The sequence below is a fragment of the Lagopus leucura genome, unplaced genomic scaffold, assembly GCF_019238085.1.
Source record: "Lagopus leucura isolate 7727_CA_CO unplaced genomic scaffold, USGS_WTPT01 Super-Scaffold_100045, whole genome shotgun sequence".
Taxonomy (NCBI): Eukaryota; Metazoa; Chordata; class Aves; order Galliformes; family Phasianidae; genus Lagopus; species Lagopus leucura.
In genome coordinates, this window is record NW_024962292.1 from 1,458,128 (window position 1) to 1,476,561 (window position 18,434).

At 39.7% G+C, this 18,434-nt stretch overlaps 1 protein-coding gene across 2 annotated transcripts in view; it reads left to right on the top strand.

Moving 5' to 3' along the window:
- Window positions 1-565: 565 nt before the first annotated feature.
- DIDO1 (death inducer-obliterator 1) overlaps window positions 566-18,434 on the top strand; it is a 47,105-nt gene continuing 29,236 nt past the window's right edge. Inside the window, exons 1-5 of one of the 2 annotated variants that reach the window (XM_042884692.1) lie at window positions 566-656; window positions 12,460-12,658; window positions 14,023-14,133; window positions 14,437-15,334; window positions 15,643-15,961. In XM_042884692.1, the coding sequence (XP_042740626.1) occupies window positions 12,562-12,658; window positions 14,023-14,133; window positions 14,437-15,334; window positions 15,643-15,961 (1,425 nt within the window). In that variant the 5' untranslated portion in view covers window positions 566-656; window positions 12,460-12,561. The remainder of the gene's footprint in view (window positions 657-12,459; window positions 12,659-14,022; window positions 14,134-14,436; window positions 15,335-15,642; window positions 15,962-18,434) is intronic. The other variant, XM_042884693.1, reaches the window with a different exon arrangement.

Sequence of the window (18,434 nt, forward strand, 5' to 3'; positions counted from 1 at the left end):
GTGTTTTTTGGGATAGAAGGGTGTTTACTGAGCAGTCTTTGTGCATGAAGTCAGTTAATGCAGTGAGCCCTTCCACAGCATCCAGATCCACAGGCAGGCAGTAATGCAGCAGCTGCTACTTGATTTTTCCGAATCAGGTGGAATTAAGGTGAAAAATGGAATAAGCAGAGGTGTGGAGCACAGCTGATGAAGCAGTTGAGTCTGCAAGCAGTAGGCAAACTCTCTGCCACGTTAATCCTGTCATAGATCCTGCTCTGCAAGACAAGTCGCTGTGAGTAAAACAGTACATAGGACTCGCTACACTTCAGCTCTGCTTGGCGGGGCCATGAGGGAGCACCTCTGCTCCCCGCGCTAGGGCTCACGGCAGGCAGTAAAGGGCCGCAGGTTTCCCGCCCAACGCCCAGCTGTGAGGGAGCGCACGCGCGCTGCTGAGCCTGGGGGAGGAGCTTGTATCGGCCGAAGTCCTCCGGGAGCCGTGCGCAAAGCGAGGCGCGGTGGCCGTTCTAGGCAGCGGTTGGCCGCCATATCCGTCTCTATGGTAGCGGGGGAGGAGCGGCCCCGCCCAGCTCTCTGGAGCCGTTGCGAGAAGGAAATGGCGGCGCGGCGCGGCTGAGACCTTCGGTGGCGGAGACGAGATCCCGCACCCACTCCCCACGGTGAGTGAGGGAGGCAGGGGGAGAAGTACCGGCGAGAGGAGGAGAACGGGAGCCGGGCCGCCGCCGAGGCGGAGGGGTGACGGAAAAGGGACAGCCGCCACCTCAGGCCTCGGGGCTCGACGAGAAAATGGAGGCGGGCGGGCGGTGCGGTGTGGGCCGGGCGGCCGCAGGGCTGCGGGCGGGGACGGGGACGGGGGGGAGGGGGCGGCGCGGCCCGTTTCCAGTGAACCGTCGGTACAGCTGCGGGGCGAGGGCACGTCGGAGGCCTGGCCCGCTTCCAGAGGAGGTCGGCGACACATTGCGGGGGCCCCGGAGGAAGCCCCGAGCCGCCGCCCCGTAAGCTCCTAACGTGGTTGGGCCGCGGCGGAGAGGACGGCCTCCGCGGGCGGAGCGGGCAGGAAGGCGGGCTCCTCCATCTTGGGGGAGAGACGAGCAGAGGACAGGCGTGCGATGAGCCGAGCGACGTCACGGTTCCAACTGACGGCGGCGAGATTCTCTGTGACGCTGCAACCGACATAAACCGCATTTTCGGACCCGTACGACGAATCCCGCTACCGGACGAGGGTTTCTCCGCCGCTGGTTCGTTAAGCGGCCGGGTGCGGGCGGAGCGCTGCTGCTCCGGATGCCCCCTGAGCGCAGCTGCTCCGGATGCCGCCTGAGCGCTGCCGGGGTTAGGGGTGGATCCTGGCACGAAGTTACGGGGTCTGGCACTGGGTGATACAGAAGGCTCCTCTGTGGTGAGTCCAAGGAGAAAAACGGAATTTTAAGATGTGCTGGTGTCTTGCAGAGGAAGGTGAAGGGGTTGCATCGTTAGGTAGTTAATGCCAATATTGTATTGAATGCTTATACTAGTCAGCGTCTGGTAGTGTCTACCTTCCTCCCTCCCCACTGGTGTACTTCAATACTGTCCCTTGGAGGTAATGATGTTTTAGAGCTGTTTATGTGCCTTGCATGAAGCTGTGCTTTGAATATGACCAAACTCTGTTTCGTACAGTTATTCAAGCAGTAACTTCATGTTAGTGGGTGAATAAGATCCTATCATCTTAGCTTGTCATTTTTAACTTGGAAAGAACGCTTCAGTCTCTTGAATAAATTGAAAAATGTATATGGATTACACTCTTCTGTATATTCAGTACTTAAAAACAGTGTAATGTTCTTGTTTTGTTGCACTGGTTTTGTTTCCTTTTTTTCCTGGGAACTTCAGGATGGGGAAAAAATAATGATTCATTTAATGTGCAAAGTTGTGTGTAGCATTCTTAAGATTCTTTTTAAAAATTATTAGTAATTTAGACTCTAGGTAATCTTTTTGAGACTGCAAAAGTAGTTCTTTTCAGTGCTTAACCATCACAGCCTTGTTTAATTATATTCTTTGGCAGTTGATATTCAGCTGTCTTTTAATTTTATAGAAACTTTTCCACTTCTTACAACCATTTTATATAAGGCTTTTTGTTTGAAGTGGGAATGTCTAGAAGTATAGCTTCAGCTATGTCTTGTTGATACATTTGTGAATGAAATTTAGCAGCCATTTAAGCAGTTGGATTGCTGAATAATGAAAAACGTCGATATGTAGTTACTATACAAGTGTAGGATTTACTGTGTTAATTGTAATAGATAGTCGGGTTGTGCTTTGTGTTTTATGTTCATTCTTTGACATTTCAAGCTTTCTATAGGAGTAAATACAGAAGTATGCTCCAAATAGTTGCTGGGAGTTAGGCCTTCAAATGTTTTCCTTTATGGTTGCAGAAAGATATTGCACAAAACTTTGGTGGAAGAGTAGCGACTTGTGTTGGCCTTCAGCCTGCTTTGATTTGCACGAGTCCAGAGATTTGCAAATCAGATAACAGTTGAATTCAAGACTAGAGTTTCAATAGTTTTTACAAATGTTTTGGTTTGATTTATAGGGGATGTTTTAATTTCTGTTGATGTGCAGATGAACATTGTTTTCGTGCTGCAAATTTGTATACTTCGTATACAACAAAATATGGATTTAAAAAAAAATTGTAAGTTGATGCATACAATTCATATAATACCTTTTATGCTTTTTTAATTGTTCTTTGAATTTAAAAAACAAAACCAACAGGAAAATATGAACAAAAACCTCAAACTTTGAAAAGCAATGCTTACGAGCACAAAATAGCAAACAGCAAATAGCAGAGTATGTTTCCAGTGTATGATGGACTTGATGAAAGATGTTGTCTTAATTCTAAGATTTTTTCTGGGATTAGATTATATTATTTAATTTCAGTTTAAGATTCTGTCTTTTAGAGTTTTAACTGCATGCTTTTAGTCTGCACAACCTGAAACTTCAGCCAGAAATATTAAGTGGAGAGAGGAAGGGGAAGGATTACAAGGATTAGGCTGGAGGATTATGAAATGTAACTGATAGAAATGGAAGGAGACAGGACTCTACTAAGCAAGAGTAAGACTAGGTGGCTTCTTGTGGACAGAAGTGCCAATGTCTGTCTGTGTTAGTTTTACACTCAGCTTTTTCTGCCAAACGTCTCCTGTAGTACTTGAGCTAGCAGGACAGTGGCAGAAGTAAATTTTACCCCATTAATGCAGGCATTGCTCGCAGTCCTCCTCCTTAGGACCATTTTAGTTCCACTGTCAAGTACACTTTGAAGGTTGTATTACTATCATGATTTTATAATATAACTTCAGAAATAAGTTAATAAAATAATGAGTTTCAGTAGAGTTACTCTTAGAGGCGTTGATAGGCGTCAAGGTTAACTAGTATCTTAAAATTCCCACTAGGGAAGACACAAAAATTAAATGTGTATTTAGTGTGCTCTTGTGGTCAACCTTAATCGAAATTGGTATTTGAAGTGTTGACTGTGTAGTAACATAATCAGTATACTGTAATTAATGTACTTGACTGTATGCTGAAGGAAGATCTTGTGTTTTTTATGTTATATAATGGCACCTTTTTGATGGTGTGAGAGTGAAATTGATCACTGGTTTCAGATGTATTTTAGCACACTTTTTACTTCATATTAGAAAGGGAAAAAGGTGTAAAAACGAAGCATTTTTCTTCAACAGCTGGGCTGGTAGGATCAGAAATTGTAATCCTGCAGTTGCTCTGAGTCTATTTCTGTACACTTGGTTCTGCTGACAACTGTGATTAGACATGCCAGAGGATACAGATAGGTTAGTGTAAAACTAAGGGTTTTGCATGTGCTTTAGGAAGTATAATTAGTGTATTGTAGTAGCGCCAATTTGAGAAAAAGCTGGCACAGCTTTATGAATTAGTATAAAACTAGAGAAGGAGAAGAGGGGATTTTAAGTATAGTGTAAATAATAGTGTAAAAAAGCTGAAACTTGACAATGTTTAAAAATAAACAAGCAAGGGGATCTTGAAGAGTTACACTGTTTCCATTCACTTAACAGCCCAGTATTGGTAAGTCACAAGAAAGACCTGATTTCATTGGTACTTCAGTGGAGGAATTATCAGATGGTGTGAATCACTTTTCCAAAGCTCTTTGTTTCCTTTGTGGTTGCTGAAAATACATTTTTGTGGTGCTGAGGAGGTCAGGTTTTGTAGCAGAAGTTGAATGTCTAAAAAAAGTAGGTTGTATGTTTTTGTCAAATATTTCCATTCAAAGTGGTGGAAAAGGAATGGTAAAGATTATTGTGTAGTAAGTAATAAGCAGTGACAATCTAAGTTTGTAGTTGATATCTCTGTTTACTAAACATAACTGTGGCTTACAAAATTGGCTTCATGGTTTTGAAGCCATAAAGAGTCTTTTTTTTTTTCTTGGAATACAAGTTTTTGACCACAGGAAAGTGCTTTCCTCCCCCCCCACTTTCTATATAAAAGGGAAAAAAGAGCAGAACTGTGTGTGCTGCTTGGGATTGTGCTTACAGTGGTTCCAAATGTTCTGCTGGCTGTGTCATTTGTGCTTGTACTGCTCAGAACTTGAGAGGTAAACCTGATCAAAAACTTCACATTTATTTTTGTTGCTTTGGGTAAACTCTTGGTTTAGAGTCGAGTAGATGTGTAGCTTGCACAGAAGAGTGTGAAGAAAAGCTTTAGATGGTGTTACAGGAGTAGTAAGAAAGTTAAAAGTTTGGTAGTAAGCCATTAAAGTCTGCCTTGTGTGAAGCTGTGGGGTAGAAAATACCAGTCACAGCTCTATAATATTTTTTTCTTAGTTCCTGTATCCTTAAATTGGAAACACGGAAATATCAGCCTTGTTTATTGAAGTGATTATGGCTTGCACTTTGGAAGATGCGCGCAGTGTGTCAGAGTGCCTTGAGGTTTGGCTTTTATCAAAATTCTGTCAGTAGTGTTGGTTACAATTCTTTTCCCAGCTGTTAACAGCTGGCAGACATTCATGTACACAGATAACATTGGGCTCTGTTGATGTAGCTTTATTCATTCAGAGAATGTGTGAACTTGCTTCATCCTGAGATAAACCTCTTTACATAGGAGGGCCTGTACTGATGTGCTGGTAGAGCTTTCAGTCAATGTGCAGCTGCACTGATGGAGCTGTATTGCACTGAAATGGTGCATACCTGCCACCCCACCCTGTGAAAACAACATGCAGGTGAAAGTACAGTTGTAATGGTGCCATTACCTCTGTGTGAGGAACATACACCACTGCTCTGTTCATTAAGAACTTGCACCCCTTAATGTTTCTGACTGCGATTGTGCTGGTGAAAATAAATAGTACAGGTATTTTCATAGTTCTGCTAAGTAAAATTCCTGTTTAATATAAATAAATCCTTAAATAAGTCCTGTTTGCCAGGACTCTGGTGGACTTGCTGCTCAAGCACCTTGAAAGCTTCTGTGAGAAATGGGAGTTTAGCTGAATTTAGCTGTGAGAAGTTAACTTTGATTGAAAGAAGAGTATTTCTGCTACTTGTTCAGGAAAATAAACTTAACAATACTTGGTGCTGTGTTCATTCTGGGGCATTACAGAATGTTTCATCTTTTTTTTTTTTTTTTTGAGTGTAGTCCTATAGAAGTAGGATATCTCCAGTGTTTTTCATGGGAAGATTATTTTAAAGCCTGAGACATCCAAATAAACTTAAGTCTCTGTATTCTGTGTTGCATAAGCCAGGGAGCTGCCCACACCACTTGTTTTAGTTGGGTAGCTGTATTATACTCTGCGGCTGCTCATTGTCTTTTTGAAGTCTTACCATTGACTGGAGTTCACTGTGTGTCTGTGGTAACATGGTTTTGTGCTTGCACATTAAATTCACTGCCTCCAGAGGTGCCACATTCACTGCAGTGTGCAGGACTGCTGTCCTGTTTGTGGCAATGGCTTTCTTAGACTCGTGTACGGTAAGTGAGTAACTTGACACACATCATGGGAGGGAAGGGGTGATGGTGTAGGCACACTGTGGAGGGACTTAAAATAATGAATGAATGAAGCAGTTTTAATTTGGAAAGCTTCTTTATTACAAGAGCGAACAGCACATGAAAGCATGTGTTCTTGTAACAAATGTATTTTTCTACATAAGCTGCCAAATTGGTCTCGTTTGCTAGTGGATTTTGTTCTCTGTTTCTTGATACCTTTCTTAAGTGGAGGAACTGATCTTCCAAGGGTATAAATTCTCCCCTAACCTGTAGTGCATTACTTTCTGTCTTGGATCAGCATAATCTCACATTAGTCGTGTCCATTCTCTTCCATTGCTTTTGTTAGGAGTTTAGATGGGGTGCTACGCAACACTTCCCAGTTACTGCAGTTGGGCTTTGTGAATGTTGTTCCTGTCTTTGTAAAGGTGGGTGGGCAGGTGAGGCAGAAGCACAGGAGCTCTTAGTGGATGTAGGACGAGACTTGTGGAGGTTATTGCTGCCGTCTCTGACCAGTAAATATTGTGTCCTGTACGTGGGATTGGAATACATCTGTGGTAGTAAATGCTACCTTGAAAGTAGATCTTGATGCTTTGTGCTGTTGTGTGCAGAGTTGATATTTGCCTAGATATATTACAGCTTCATGCAGCTTAAATTTCTTCTTCCTTTTATTAGGGTGGGGGTATTTATGAGGAATATGGCTGTATTACTGAGTTGTGCATTACTGAATATGCATTGTTGAAATTAGAGTATGTTAATGTGTTCATTTTTTTAAAGGGAAATAATTTATTGATTCTGGAATAGGAAGAAGTTAACTTCTGAGCTGTTAGTACTGCAGTAGATTTTTGCAGCATTATTTTTGATTGCTTTTTATACTCTTACATCTAATAATAAGCAGTGAAGAGCTCTGAAGCAAATTGTGTCTTTAACAGCTTTCAAATGCTGAGTTTTTACTGGTATAAAATGTATTTACTAGGAATGTCTGGGCTTCTGACCTTTACACTGTTGCACTGCTGTACCTGTTGCAGTCAAATAGTGAGATAGTCAGTTGTTCAGGGAGTGGAGTTGGGAAATATAACAAATCAGTTTCCTCACATGGGGAGTTCAGCATTGTGGTCACTGCCTTTCTCACTCTGCTGCGTCTCTTCTGTTGCAGTGTTCCCACTTCACAACTCTTGGAAAGGCAATTTCCTTCTTTCAGAAGGGAAGTATCAGAACTAGTAATCAGTGGGCACGTTTTATATTAAAGTAGACTATATTCTAGTTGAACATATAGGGGAAAAGATGGTACACTGTGCAATCAAAGCTTTCTTAGCATAGGTGTATCGGTTGTGTCAGATCTGTACATGTTGGCATACACCTGCAGGTGTCAGGGACTCCATCAGCCTTGAGATAGGTGTGGACTGAGTGAGTCCTCAGAGAATTGATGGAACACATCACATTTACCATCAGTATCTGTTGCTTCTCACAGAAGTAGTCTGCTCTTGCAGCTTTCCTGAAGGAGCAGGTGGAGAGAACTGCACTGCAGCCCTGTGTGCGTGCAGCTTCTTCCATTGCTAGTGATGAACCTATTTCCTGCTGTTCTAAGGGGTCAGTGAAGTTTACCTTTTCTCTGCTTTCTGGATAAAACTTCTGATCTATGTATATAATAAGTTTTGCCCTACTGAATTCCTCCAAGCTGCTTTTGTGATGCTTCAGATGCAAAGGATTAATTTTGTTAATGTGAAGGAGAAAGAGTGCAAGTTTTCCTCGATGTCATCTTCGACAAGTTGGGGACAAAAAGAGATTTTCAGTGGAATCAAACATCCAACTGGGAGTGACATTAAGTGAACTATGCCAGCAGTTTTTTCATTTGCGTCAGAAATGATGTCCTTATTTGACTTCTCAGACAATCACATGATATGATGTGATAATTAACCTATTCACTTCAGAGTTTTTGGAAGTCTTCTAGTTGAAGCTAGTATCTTAAGTTGGGGCCAAGACTGTTTTCTTGTCTGGATACAGAGTTGAAATTGGTGACTGATTAATGGTACTTGCTTTTAATAGCTTTTAATAAAAGTAAGACTTTTATTATGCTTTAAATTTCTTTGTGGATGAAATACCTTTCTGTATTCCTATTAGCTCTAGCTTTTGGAGAGTTGCTGAATCTTACGTTGATCTTGTGATTATTGGAGATCTCTGACTTGCCTTTGGGTCACAGCACTGAGTATTAATGATGTGTCTGAAGCATTAACTGGTGTCTTAGTGGACTTAGCAAAGCAGCCAAAGCCTGTGAATTCCTGTTAGAGCAGAAGTAAGTCCCCACTGTTAAGTAAGGGCTAAATGAATCAAGTCCTGGGGTGCTAAAGCCTGTAAAGTGTCTGAGTATGCAGTTAACTCCCTTTCTGTGTTTATGTGGGGTGTGTTGTATGTGAGGCGTTTCAAAACCAAATACATTTTTGTATGGAGATTTAAAGGCACATAAAGAGATGAGAACTAAGCTGGATGTCAGCTGGATGTCATTGTTTGGACTAAAACACTTAGCAGGATGTTTGTATAGCCTGTAATTTAGTAGGTTTGGGAACTTGTACAGATTACAGCATATTGTTGGAGTGTAGAAGAGTAGCTCTCATCTAAGAACATGTAGGATACTTTGCTAAGTGAACCCATTAACAGGGCCTAGCACTAATGAGAAGATAAAGAATATTATTCTTAATGAATTCCTCAGGAATTAGGTAGCTCATAAGCTGGAATTGGAGAATTTACCCTGAATTTTGCCTTTGCTTTTTGTTTGTACCCAAGTTCTCAGATGAAGGAGAAACTCTTGGTTGCTCTTAATTCATGTTAAAAGTAATATTACTAAGTTGTCTTTCAATCTCTTTTTGTCAAGTGAGATCTTCCCAGTTAATTGAGACAAGAAATTGATTGTGCAATTAAGATTTAAGTTCTGAAAAAGACAAGGTCTTTCTGCAGTCTGTGGACACATTGAATGCTTACTACCTCTTTAGGGCCAGTAAATTGGAGATAATTAAAGTAATTTTTAAATGGATCTTTGTCTAAAAAACAGAAACACAAAAAAGATGGGGAAAGGTAGCTGTTCTTTGAGAAGTTCTGTCATCTTCAGGCTTAAGATGTTATATTGAGACATCTAGAACAGCTTAATTTAATTACCCTTCTGCAACTACAGGTATCTTCAGGTTGCCTGTCCTGCAGTTGCCATCTCTCAGCCATAGGTAACTTCTTGTAGCTGACTTTTTTGTGTGTGACGTTTGTCATCTGTTTGGTTCCAGCAATGGCAGCTTCTGAGGTTTTGGCTGAAGGTGAGAATGAGAGTGGACTTACAGAAAAGAAAGAGGAAATCATAGATTTTCCATTTTTGTTTTAATGTACACAGTGTGTTTGTGAACAACTGCTGTCACAGTAGCAGGATTTGGAATTTGGGAATTTCTTTTCTGCCTCTTGTTAAATCAGTTGCTGATACTCATAGACTGAATGATACAGTACTGCATCGAGAAGGATGCTGAATGGGAGTGCTGGCTTCCACTGTTCTCACTTTTTGAGAGTAGTTGATCACACTGGAACTGTAAACTTCTATCAGATAAAGCTATAATGCCATAAGGACTTCAGTGGCTTTACTGTTTTTTTTCCTTCAGCTGAAAACTTCAGCTTAGGGCTTTGCGTGTTTTGTTTAGTGACAGTTGTGTATGTGTATTCTTAAACAAGGTTATTTCTTGTTTTAATGCTTAGGATACTTTGGTTGCCTCTGAAACTGAGGTCCAGGATGAATTCAAGAGCCTGACTTTTTCAGGGGATATAAGAGCATTCTCCTGAAAAGTGATGGAGTATGAAAAAACCTGTGTAAATGCTTTCTTGACCAAATATTATTTTTCAAGATACTCTATGTAGCTTTTTGCTCTACTTCTAGACAAGTGACTGTTGTTTCACTGGAATGCTCACACTGTGGTTTGCAGTCTTAATACATTGATCAGAGTTTGAGAAGGTGATCTTGGCTGAGGGGCAGCTGGGGCAGTACAGCTGGGTAAGGTGTGATGAGCTCTTGCTGAGTGGCAGCTGAGCTGTTGTTGCTGCTTAAAAGGGCTCTTGTTCTCTTGTATGTCATTGCAGTTTTGATACTAATTCTTCATCCTTTCACCAAGGGGAGGTGGCTGGGGGGAAGGCAGCATAATCGAGCAGCCCAAGTAATGTTAGCATTGCTCTTTGTTTTTCATGGTCTGTAACTGTGAATTGAATAAGCTTTTGAATCCATTGTTTAATGAGGAACTGTTTTGTTTTGTTACCATTTTAGTCTACAAAGCTTGAAGTTCTATTGTTAAGACTTGCTTCATATGTGGAAGGGAAAGAGTTATTGCCTTTTAAAGAAATTCATAACCTGTCCAACTTTATTTGTAGGTAGCCTTAAAGGCTTACTTTAAGGATATTTTATTAGAAAACCAAGCATTTTCATACCAAATGTAGGGGATAGTTTAAACATTAAATTCTTAAGCCTTCCACCTTGGAATTATTTTAAAATAATTTTAATTTTGTTAAGATTATTTGTAATAGAATAATAGGTAATAGAGGTAATAATGGTATCATGTCTTTATTTAAAACAAAAAACCTCACCCATGTTGTTATTGCATAGAATTTCTTGTTTTAAAATTGTTTAAAAAAAAAAAAAAGTTATGTTAAACTATGAACTGTGTGTATACTCTGTAGCCATGCCTCTCAGTGGGGTGTGACTTCAGACTGAAAATCAGATTGTGTTCAGGGAGCCAGAATATCTCCTGAGAAGATGCTGATTGCACTTGGAGAGCAAGGTAGTGATATCAGCTGTGTGGCTCAGCACGAAAATTGTGAAGAGCATGTTGCTCAAACAGCCCTTCATACACCAAGGTGTGACTGCAGAATGAGGGCAGTATTCTGGTCGACAATTCTTTAGTATATATTAGATAAATTATTCAAATAATATGTTCCTTTTGAGTGTTTAAGAAATAGTTTATTTTCATAGCTTAACGTTAGAGTTGAACAAGAAGCTGACTTTCCCTCTTCCTTTAGGATTATCACTTAAAAATTACGTGATGTGTGATGAGTTGGAGATTCTGAACAGGGAGATTGAAAGGTTATTGCAGAGCAGCAGCGTGGAAGAAAGCACTAAGAATAACTCAGACTGTCTTCAGACATCACTGACAGACTCGGATGTAATCACTGGTTCAGACTCTGGAGCAAAATACGAATTAGAGCAGGTATTCAATGTCATGAGTTACAGTAGGGTCTTCAAACTAGGTTATTCTCCTCTCTTTTTTTTCTTTGAGTGGGAATAGTTGGCACAATGTACATAGTATATGGAGCCCTCTGTAGAGAAAGTGTAGAAGCAGGAGATGCTGATGTAGATCTAGCTATATAATATAGCTCCATTCCCTTCCCGTCCCCAGAATTCCACTTTCCCACAGTTGTGCACATTATGACATTTACTGTTCATGAAATAATAGCTGTCCACTGAGAATCACGTTTTGGGTGGGGTTCTTTTTTCCCTGTTGTTGCTGTTCACCTGGAGATAATTCTTGTTTAGGAAGTAAGAAGTGTTTCTAAACAGCAGGTGGTTATCAGAATCTGTTTGTACTGCTTTGAAGCAGTTATTAGTGTATTAGGGATTTCCTACACCTGCTATGGCTATTCCCCTCTGTTTAATTGCGGAATCCTAACATGCAGAATCTGGCCCTTCTCACTGTTCTTTACAGGCCAGTTGAAAAGTGACTTTTTTATCCCATTCATCAGGTCCTACTTTTCTTCCCAAATTCTTTTCCGGTGTTGCTCTGGAGTGGTGGAAATAATGATTTTTCCTTGAGGTTTTCCAGCCTATTTAACTCAGAAGCAAACAGTCAGTGTTTGTGCTTCACTTTTTTAATGTGAGCCCTTGGACTGAAGATTGGACTTGTTTCAGTACTTTAGGTGCTCTGATTCTGAAACATTTTCTGGGCTCATTTTTTGTGGGGGTAACAAATGTGATTATTAATGTCACCTTCTGTTCTTTGAAGCTTCTGAAATGCTGTGCATTGCAAATGTCTTCAGCAAAAGGGATGGTGATAGGGAATGCTCCTTAATTCTTCTGTGATGAATTTCACAAACTGGTTTATTTCCCTACTGGTAAACCTTGGTGTGCTGACACAGTTTAATCGTGTTTCTGTGTTTTCATTGCGTGATATATAGTTAGTAAATTTAACTCTCAGAATACTTTTAAATACTGGAGATGAATTTGTCAAATACAGCTTTTTACTGTTTGGAATCTTGATGGACTCTCCATGAGTTAATGAGTCTCATCTGTTGGTAAGTGGAGGTAGTGTTGCTTTACTTAAATTTTTCATTCCTGTTTCAACATCTTTCTGAAAATGGAGAACTGATAAAAAGGCAACGTAAGAAAAGTTGGTTTATAATGGAGATAAAACAATTCCAAGCTGAAGCATGCAGTGGTAAGATCACTTTGTAAATACATTGGTGTCTCATTTCATTTCTTTTTTTCTTTTCCAGCAGTCGTCAGAAAAAGAATTTTTGGTATCTGCTTCTGCTGACAACTCAAAGAAACAGTCTGGTGCTTCTGAGTCAGGCAATTCAGCATGTGCTGGAAGGATAATGCTGAATGACTCTGATCCTTTGCTGCCCTCTTCTGGCTCTCCTTTTAATTCAGCTCAACAGGGAGAAACTGTTCAAACCTCTAATGCTGTGTCAGGTAAAGCACATTTTGAAGAGACTTATTTCTTTTCATTTTATTTTGAATTTAAATCTCAATTTAGATTACCTCTGCCTGTAATTTTTAGCATGTCTTCACCTTTTGAAGTAAACAAAGGTGTGAATTTTAACTGTTTCATCTTGTTCTGCTCTTGCTCCCATGGCAGCCTTTTTCTGATGGGGGTCTGATTTTAGTGTTGCCTTTAAAGACAGAGCAAGAAGCTGTAGTTAATGATTTTTTTGATAAGGGATTGGGATTTAAGGATTTAAAGGGATTTCGTATTTCACACTAGAGGTTTAAATTCTTTGTATTCTAACAGGAATGTTAAGTTGGAGATCTGTAATTTTCTGCTTATAGTATTTCACTGAATGACTTGAGTTGCAGTTTAAATATTACATTTTAAGCATAAATATGGGCTTTAAAATTCTCTCTTTATTGCTTGCCTAGTAGTGATAGTTAACCTTCTGTTTTAACACCATATTGAATATAATAATAGAAAACAAGAATTGCACCGTAGAGAGATCATATGTGATACTGCATCAATTGCATTACTGTTGTGCTGTGTGTGAAATAAGGAGGCATTTATTACCAAGGTACACTGCAGTGCTGGAAACATTGAAAAGTTTAATAAAGGATGCCTCTGAAAACTTAAGACTGTAATATATACAGCTTTGATGCTTTCAGTAATGCTGTTAGGTGAGAATTCTTTAAAGTGCCCTTTGGCATTAACTGGACAACTCTTGTGCCAGGAAAATACAGATACCTGCTCCAGAAGCATGGTTGGGAGATGGCTAGCTTTTCTTCTTGGTGCTTTGAAAGTACTGTTTCTGTTCATCCATTTCATTTTGTATACTTAGTACTGCACATCATAATCTTATGTGAGCGATGTAAGTGCAGTGACTGCAAAATATAGTTGCTGAATTCTAGGAGTGCAGTTTGCCTGGCATACAAAACGTGACACTGTGGTATAATACTAATTTTAAAAACTTATTTGAACTAGATTATTCCTGAATGCTCAAAATGTAGTCTCAGACTTGCTTTGTTTATTCCTGTCACTTGCTGCTGCTTCTCCTGTGGGAAAGTCTCTTCTGGCACACTGGGGAGAACATGGAGGTTTTTTTCCCTCCCCTCCTCTCCCTCATTCTGGTAGATCATGTAGACCAAAAACCTCCTTGCAAGTAATGAAATCAGTGAGCAGCCTTTCTCAAGTATCAAATGATTTTTTTCTCTGAAAAATACTTCTGAAGATCTTGATTTTTGTACTGTTTCTTATAATTTCATCTAGCAAATAAACCTTTTTAAAGAAGTAGTGAAGGCTGTATATATTTTTGGATCTAAGTTTTAAATCTTATGTTTGTCTTTAGTGTTTCGAGGTGGGGAGAGTGGTGTCTATACTATGGAACAAGCTGTAAGCTTACAGCCAGTGTCTATGGAATCTGAATCTAATACTGACAACATGGAAAACAGCTCCCCTGGTAAGATTTCTTCTTAAATTGGGCAGAAAGTAAGGTGATTTGTCCATCATATATGTGTGTTTTCAAATAACGCAGGAGACCGTAGTGTTTGGGTTACTTTGGTACAATGTGTAGTTATGTAATTAACTGCTGCTGCTGTAGCAGTTCACAGGGAAATATTCATCTGTTTTCAGGGCCATAAAATGAGGTGGAGATACGTTCATCTGTTACTACAAAGAAAATAATGCTGTGCTGCTGGGGAAAAAGTTTGGGAAAAACATTATTCGCCACTACTGATTCAGTAACTTTTCTCTTGGTTTTTAGCATCAGCTTTGGATGAAAAAGATGAGCAAAGCAATGAGGAGGAACAAAAATCTATCAAGCCTACAAGCAAAGAATTCAGGAAAACCTGGGGGTTTCGAAGGACTACAATTGCCAAGAGAGAAGGTGCTGGAGACATTGATATGGACTCTAGTGAACAACAGCCACAACAACAGCAACAAAGCTTAAATCTCAGGCGTAGTGGGCGACAACCAAAGAGAACAGAAAGAGTGGAAGAATTTCTTACAACAGTGAGGCGCAGGGGGAGGAGAAATGCTCCTATTGCTTTGGAAGATTCAAGTGAACCTGCATCCTGTCCAGCTACAGATGCTGAAACTGCATCAGAAGATAGTGTTGAAAGTGCTTCAGATACAAAGCCTGGAACTCGCAGAACTAGGAGCAGTAAGGATCAGAAAGGCTCTAAAAGCAGGCGTACAAAAGAGGAAGAGGAGGAGGAGGATGAAGAGGAGGAGGAAGATACTTCTGACAGTGACAGTGATGGGTTAACACTGAAGGAGCTGCAGAACCGACTGAGAAACAAACGTGTTGAACAGAAACCTACACAACTGACACTGAAAGAAATACAGAATCGCTTGAGAAAAAGAATTTCAGAGCAAGATCCTGCAGAAACAGATAACGTCCAGCCTGATCAGCCAGTTAAGACTGAATTACCTGTGAAACAGGAGCCTGACATTGTAGATAACACTGAGATTGCAAGTCAGGTTGTTGTGTCTGAGGAAAACACTGAAGATCTTCAGGTTCAAAAGGAGGTCAAACCTCCTGCTGGAGCAAAAGGAATTACAGATGAGCAACCTGAAGAACTGCCCAAAAGCAAACCAGAGTCTGAGATTTATGACCCCAATGCACTGTATTGTATTTGTCGTCAGCCTCATAACAACAGGTAGGCAAAACTTTCAGTTAAAAATGCAGTGCTAGAAGCTGGAAGTTTTTTGTGATTGGAAAAAATAAATCGATTGCTATGGCTTCCTTTTTGAATATGTGTAAATAAGTTACTGGGTTTATTTGAGGTTTTGGGGAGAGTTTGTAACAAATATTCAAGGGGAAATATTAATGAAAACAAATGAACAGCTAGGCAAAATAGTATGCTGATATCTTAGCAGGAAAATTAGTATCTACTGTTTAAAAAAAAAATCAAGTTTTGACTGTAGTCTTCTAATGTTTTACTGTTGCTTTTTTTTTTTTTTTCAGGTTCATGATTTGTTGTGATAGATGTGAGGAATGGTTTCATGGTGACTGTGTGGGTATTTCTGAGGCTCGAGGGCGGCTGTTGGAAAGGAATGGTGAGGACTATATCTGTCCAAACTGCACCATTCTACAGGGACAGGATGAGTCTATTTCAGAAACAGACCAGCAGGAAGCTAAAGCAGGGCAAGTAAATGTGGATGGTACAGAATTCACGAGCATAGGAACAGTTGAACACAAGTCTGTTGAGGACCAAGGCATCAAGGGTAGGATTGAAAAAGCTGCAAATCCAAGTGGGAAGAAAAAGCTCAAGATATTTCAACCTGTAAGTATTTCAGGTTTTCAGTATTGTTTGTGCTTTGTGGAGTACACTGAGGGAATACCTTACTTGTATGGCAGTAAATCTAATTTTGCTTATTAAAGTTAAATATAGATCTGACCAGCTCTCTAAACGTTACTGTTCAGCAACAGTTTATCCATAATTATATCCGTAAAGGAGCTAACTAAAACAAAGAAAATGTTTTTGGAAGAGGTGATTGGAATTTATTCAGGTGTAAGGAAATGCCACACAGTGTGCTCTGTGATATTTAACTTTTCAAAATTCTGTTTTGGAAATCAAATAAAAGTCGAAGTTCTGGACCATCTCATTTGAGCTTTAAAATCTCAAATCATTTTTTACATTTTCAGTGATAATGGAAGTTTTTACTTAATGTTGGCAAGTGTCTGTGTTGGGAGTTGGTTCCAGCTCTTCCAATTACCTCTACTTCTAGTTGAAGTTCTGGTATTTATTGTCATGATGCTTCTTTAAGTTACTAGTATATAGAAAATTGTTTTATGTTGCCTTTTGAAAGGGTAACATTAAAAACGTGCGTTGGAAATTATTAAGAATTCTGGTATGAATTCCTGTAATTTAGTACTAGCAAGTTCCTTGCTTAAATCAAAATAGAGCCAAAGAAGCTGCTTCAGGTCAAGCCACGTAGGTTTAAAACGTTATGCTGCAGTTCAATCTCTGTATTACTGGGGTTACCATAGTAATGCCAATGTTTTCCTTTTCTTACTATGCCTTGAAGACCATGTTTAGTGTATTTTTATCAGAAGGCTACAGCTGTTCAGATTTGTGAATTTTCCTTTGACAGTCTCTGAATTTTGGTGTCAATGACTTGGATTATAATCTTCCTGTTGTAGAAAATTTTTATGCAGAATGTTTTTGAAAAAAATACTTTTGAAAAAATACTCAGCAATTTAAATATCGAACTATTAATATCAGTGTAGTGATCCTAAGTGTAAATGAAAGCAATGTGAGCTTAGTGTATGCTAAGTACTCTCTTAAGGTAAATAAGTTACATGTTTACTCAAATGTTTGCAAACAGTTTCAGCTGTGTTGAATGTAAACTTGTACATACTTGCACAGAAAGTTCAGAAAGCTTGACTGCTGGGGTCTGCATTTCTGACAGCATTAGTGTTAATTTTAAGTACTGCTCCTACTTATGTTTGGTATTAATGTGCTAGCATGTTTGGCAGATGAGTCCACATCTTGAAATAAGACTTGGCTGTTCAGTTTGTGTGTTACCCCATGCTGTCCCTCATACCCCAGTGAGGATCTCTCTGTATAGAAGCAAGCAGCCCATTCTTGTGCAGAATTCCCTGCCCGTTCTGGGGAAAGAAATCAGCCCATCATTTCATATCTTGATGGGCTGAAGCCACTCTGTGCTACGACTGACAGTTACTGTGTTCTGACACCAGTATTCTGAGCACTTCACAAAAGACTCCTCCTTGTTGCTGCCCATAAGTACCTATTACTTAAGAACTGTAGTTTGTGATTAAAACTCTTAGGAATTCTTCAAATAGAAACATCAGTGATGAAAGTGTTGTCATTATCTGAGTCACAGTCCTTGATAGTTAATGATGGCTGTTAACTGAATTTTGAGGTGCTTCCTAAGGAAATTTCATCCTTCTTTGTTGAACTTCTTAGTTAAGTGTATATGTGATGGAAAAGAATATGAATCACAATGTCAATTTTTATGGGAAAAGTCCTTAAACTCAGCTTCTATCAGACTACAGCAACTAACTAATCCTTGACTTTGGGGTAAAAAGATGTTAAACTATTTAAAGATTATTTATTCCAGTGGAAATATTGCTTTGAAACTGTTACTTTGGTAGTTAGAAATCACAGTTTATGGAAGAGGAGTGAGAGGCTGTCTCCATCCCAGCTATTTCAAATATTAGGTCAGTTGTATAACATTTTTATGAGTAATCTAGAAGATGGAACAAGTGATACTGACCTTACGGATGTCGTTTTTGAGGGATGTGCTGTGTTTTCTTCTCCAATGTTCAGATTTAAGTGACATTGAGAGTAGTGTTAAGGAAATGCAGGTTTTGTATGTGAACTTTTAAATATGTAAATAGTATTATATTAGAGTCTAATAGAGTATAATAGAGTATGACAGAATTGTGTAGGAGAATGGCTGTGCTTATGCCAGATGAAGACTTGTAGTATTAAAATTGGTAAGCCTCTTGAGCAAGAATTACCTGTATGCTGCAGGAGCTGAGTGCCTTTTTTTGCATGTGGCTGGTGCTGAAAACAGCTGCTGGGAGTGGTATAGAAGCAAAATGTGGTTTAGAAATCTTCATCTTGTGAAACCAGCTCTGTGCTGTTAAGGAAGTTCCTCACGTTATGCGGAGGATCAGAGCAAAAGCATTTCTGTGTTCATGGGATCTGAAAATCAGGGTGCATTGGTTCACTGCTAGCAGGATGACCAGTACAACACATCCTAAAAATACTGTTGCAAGAATGAAAT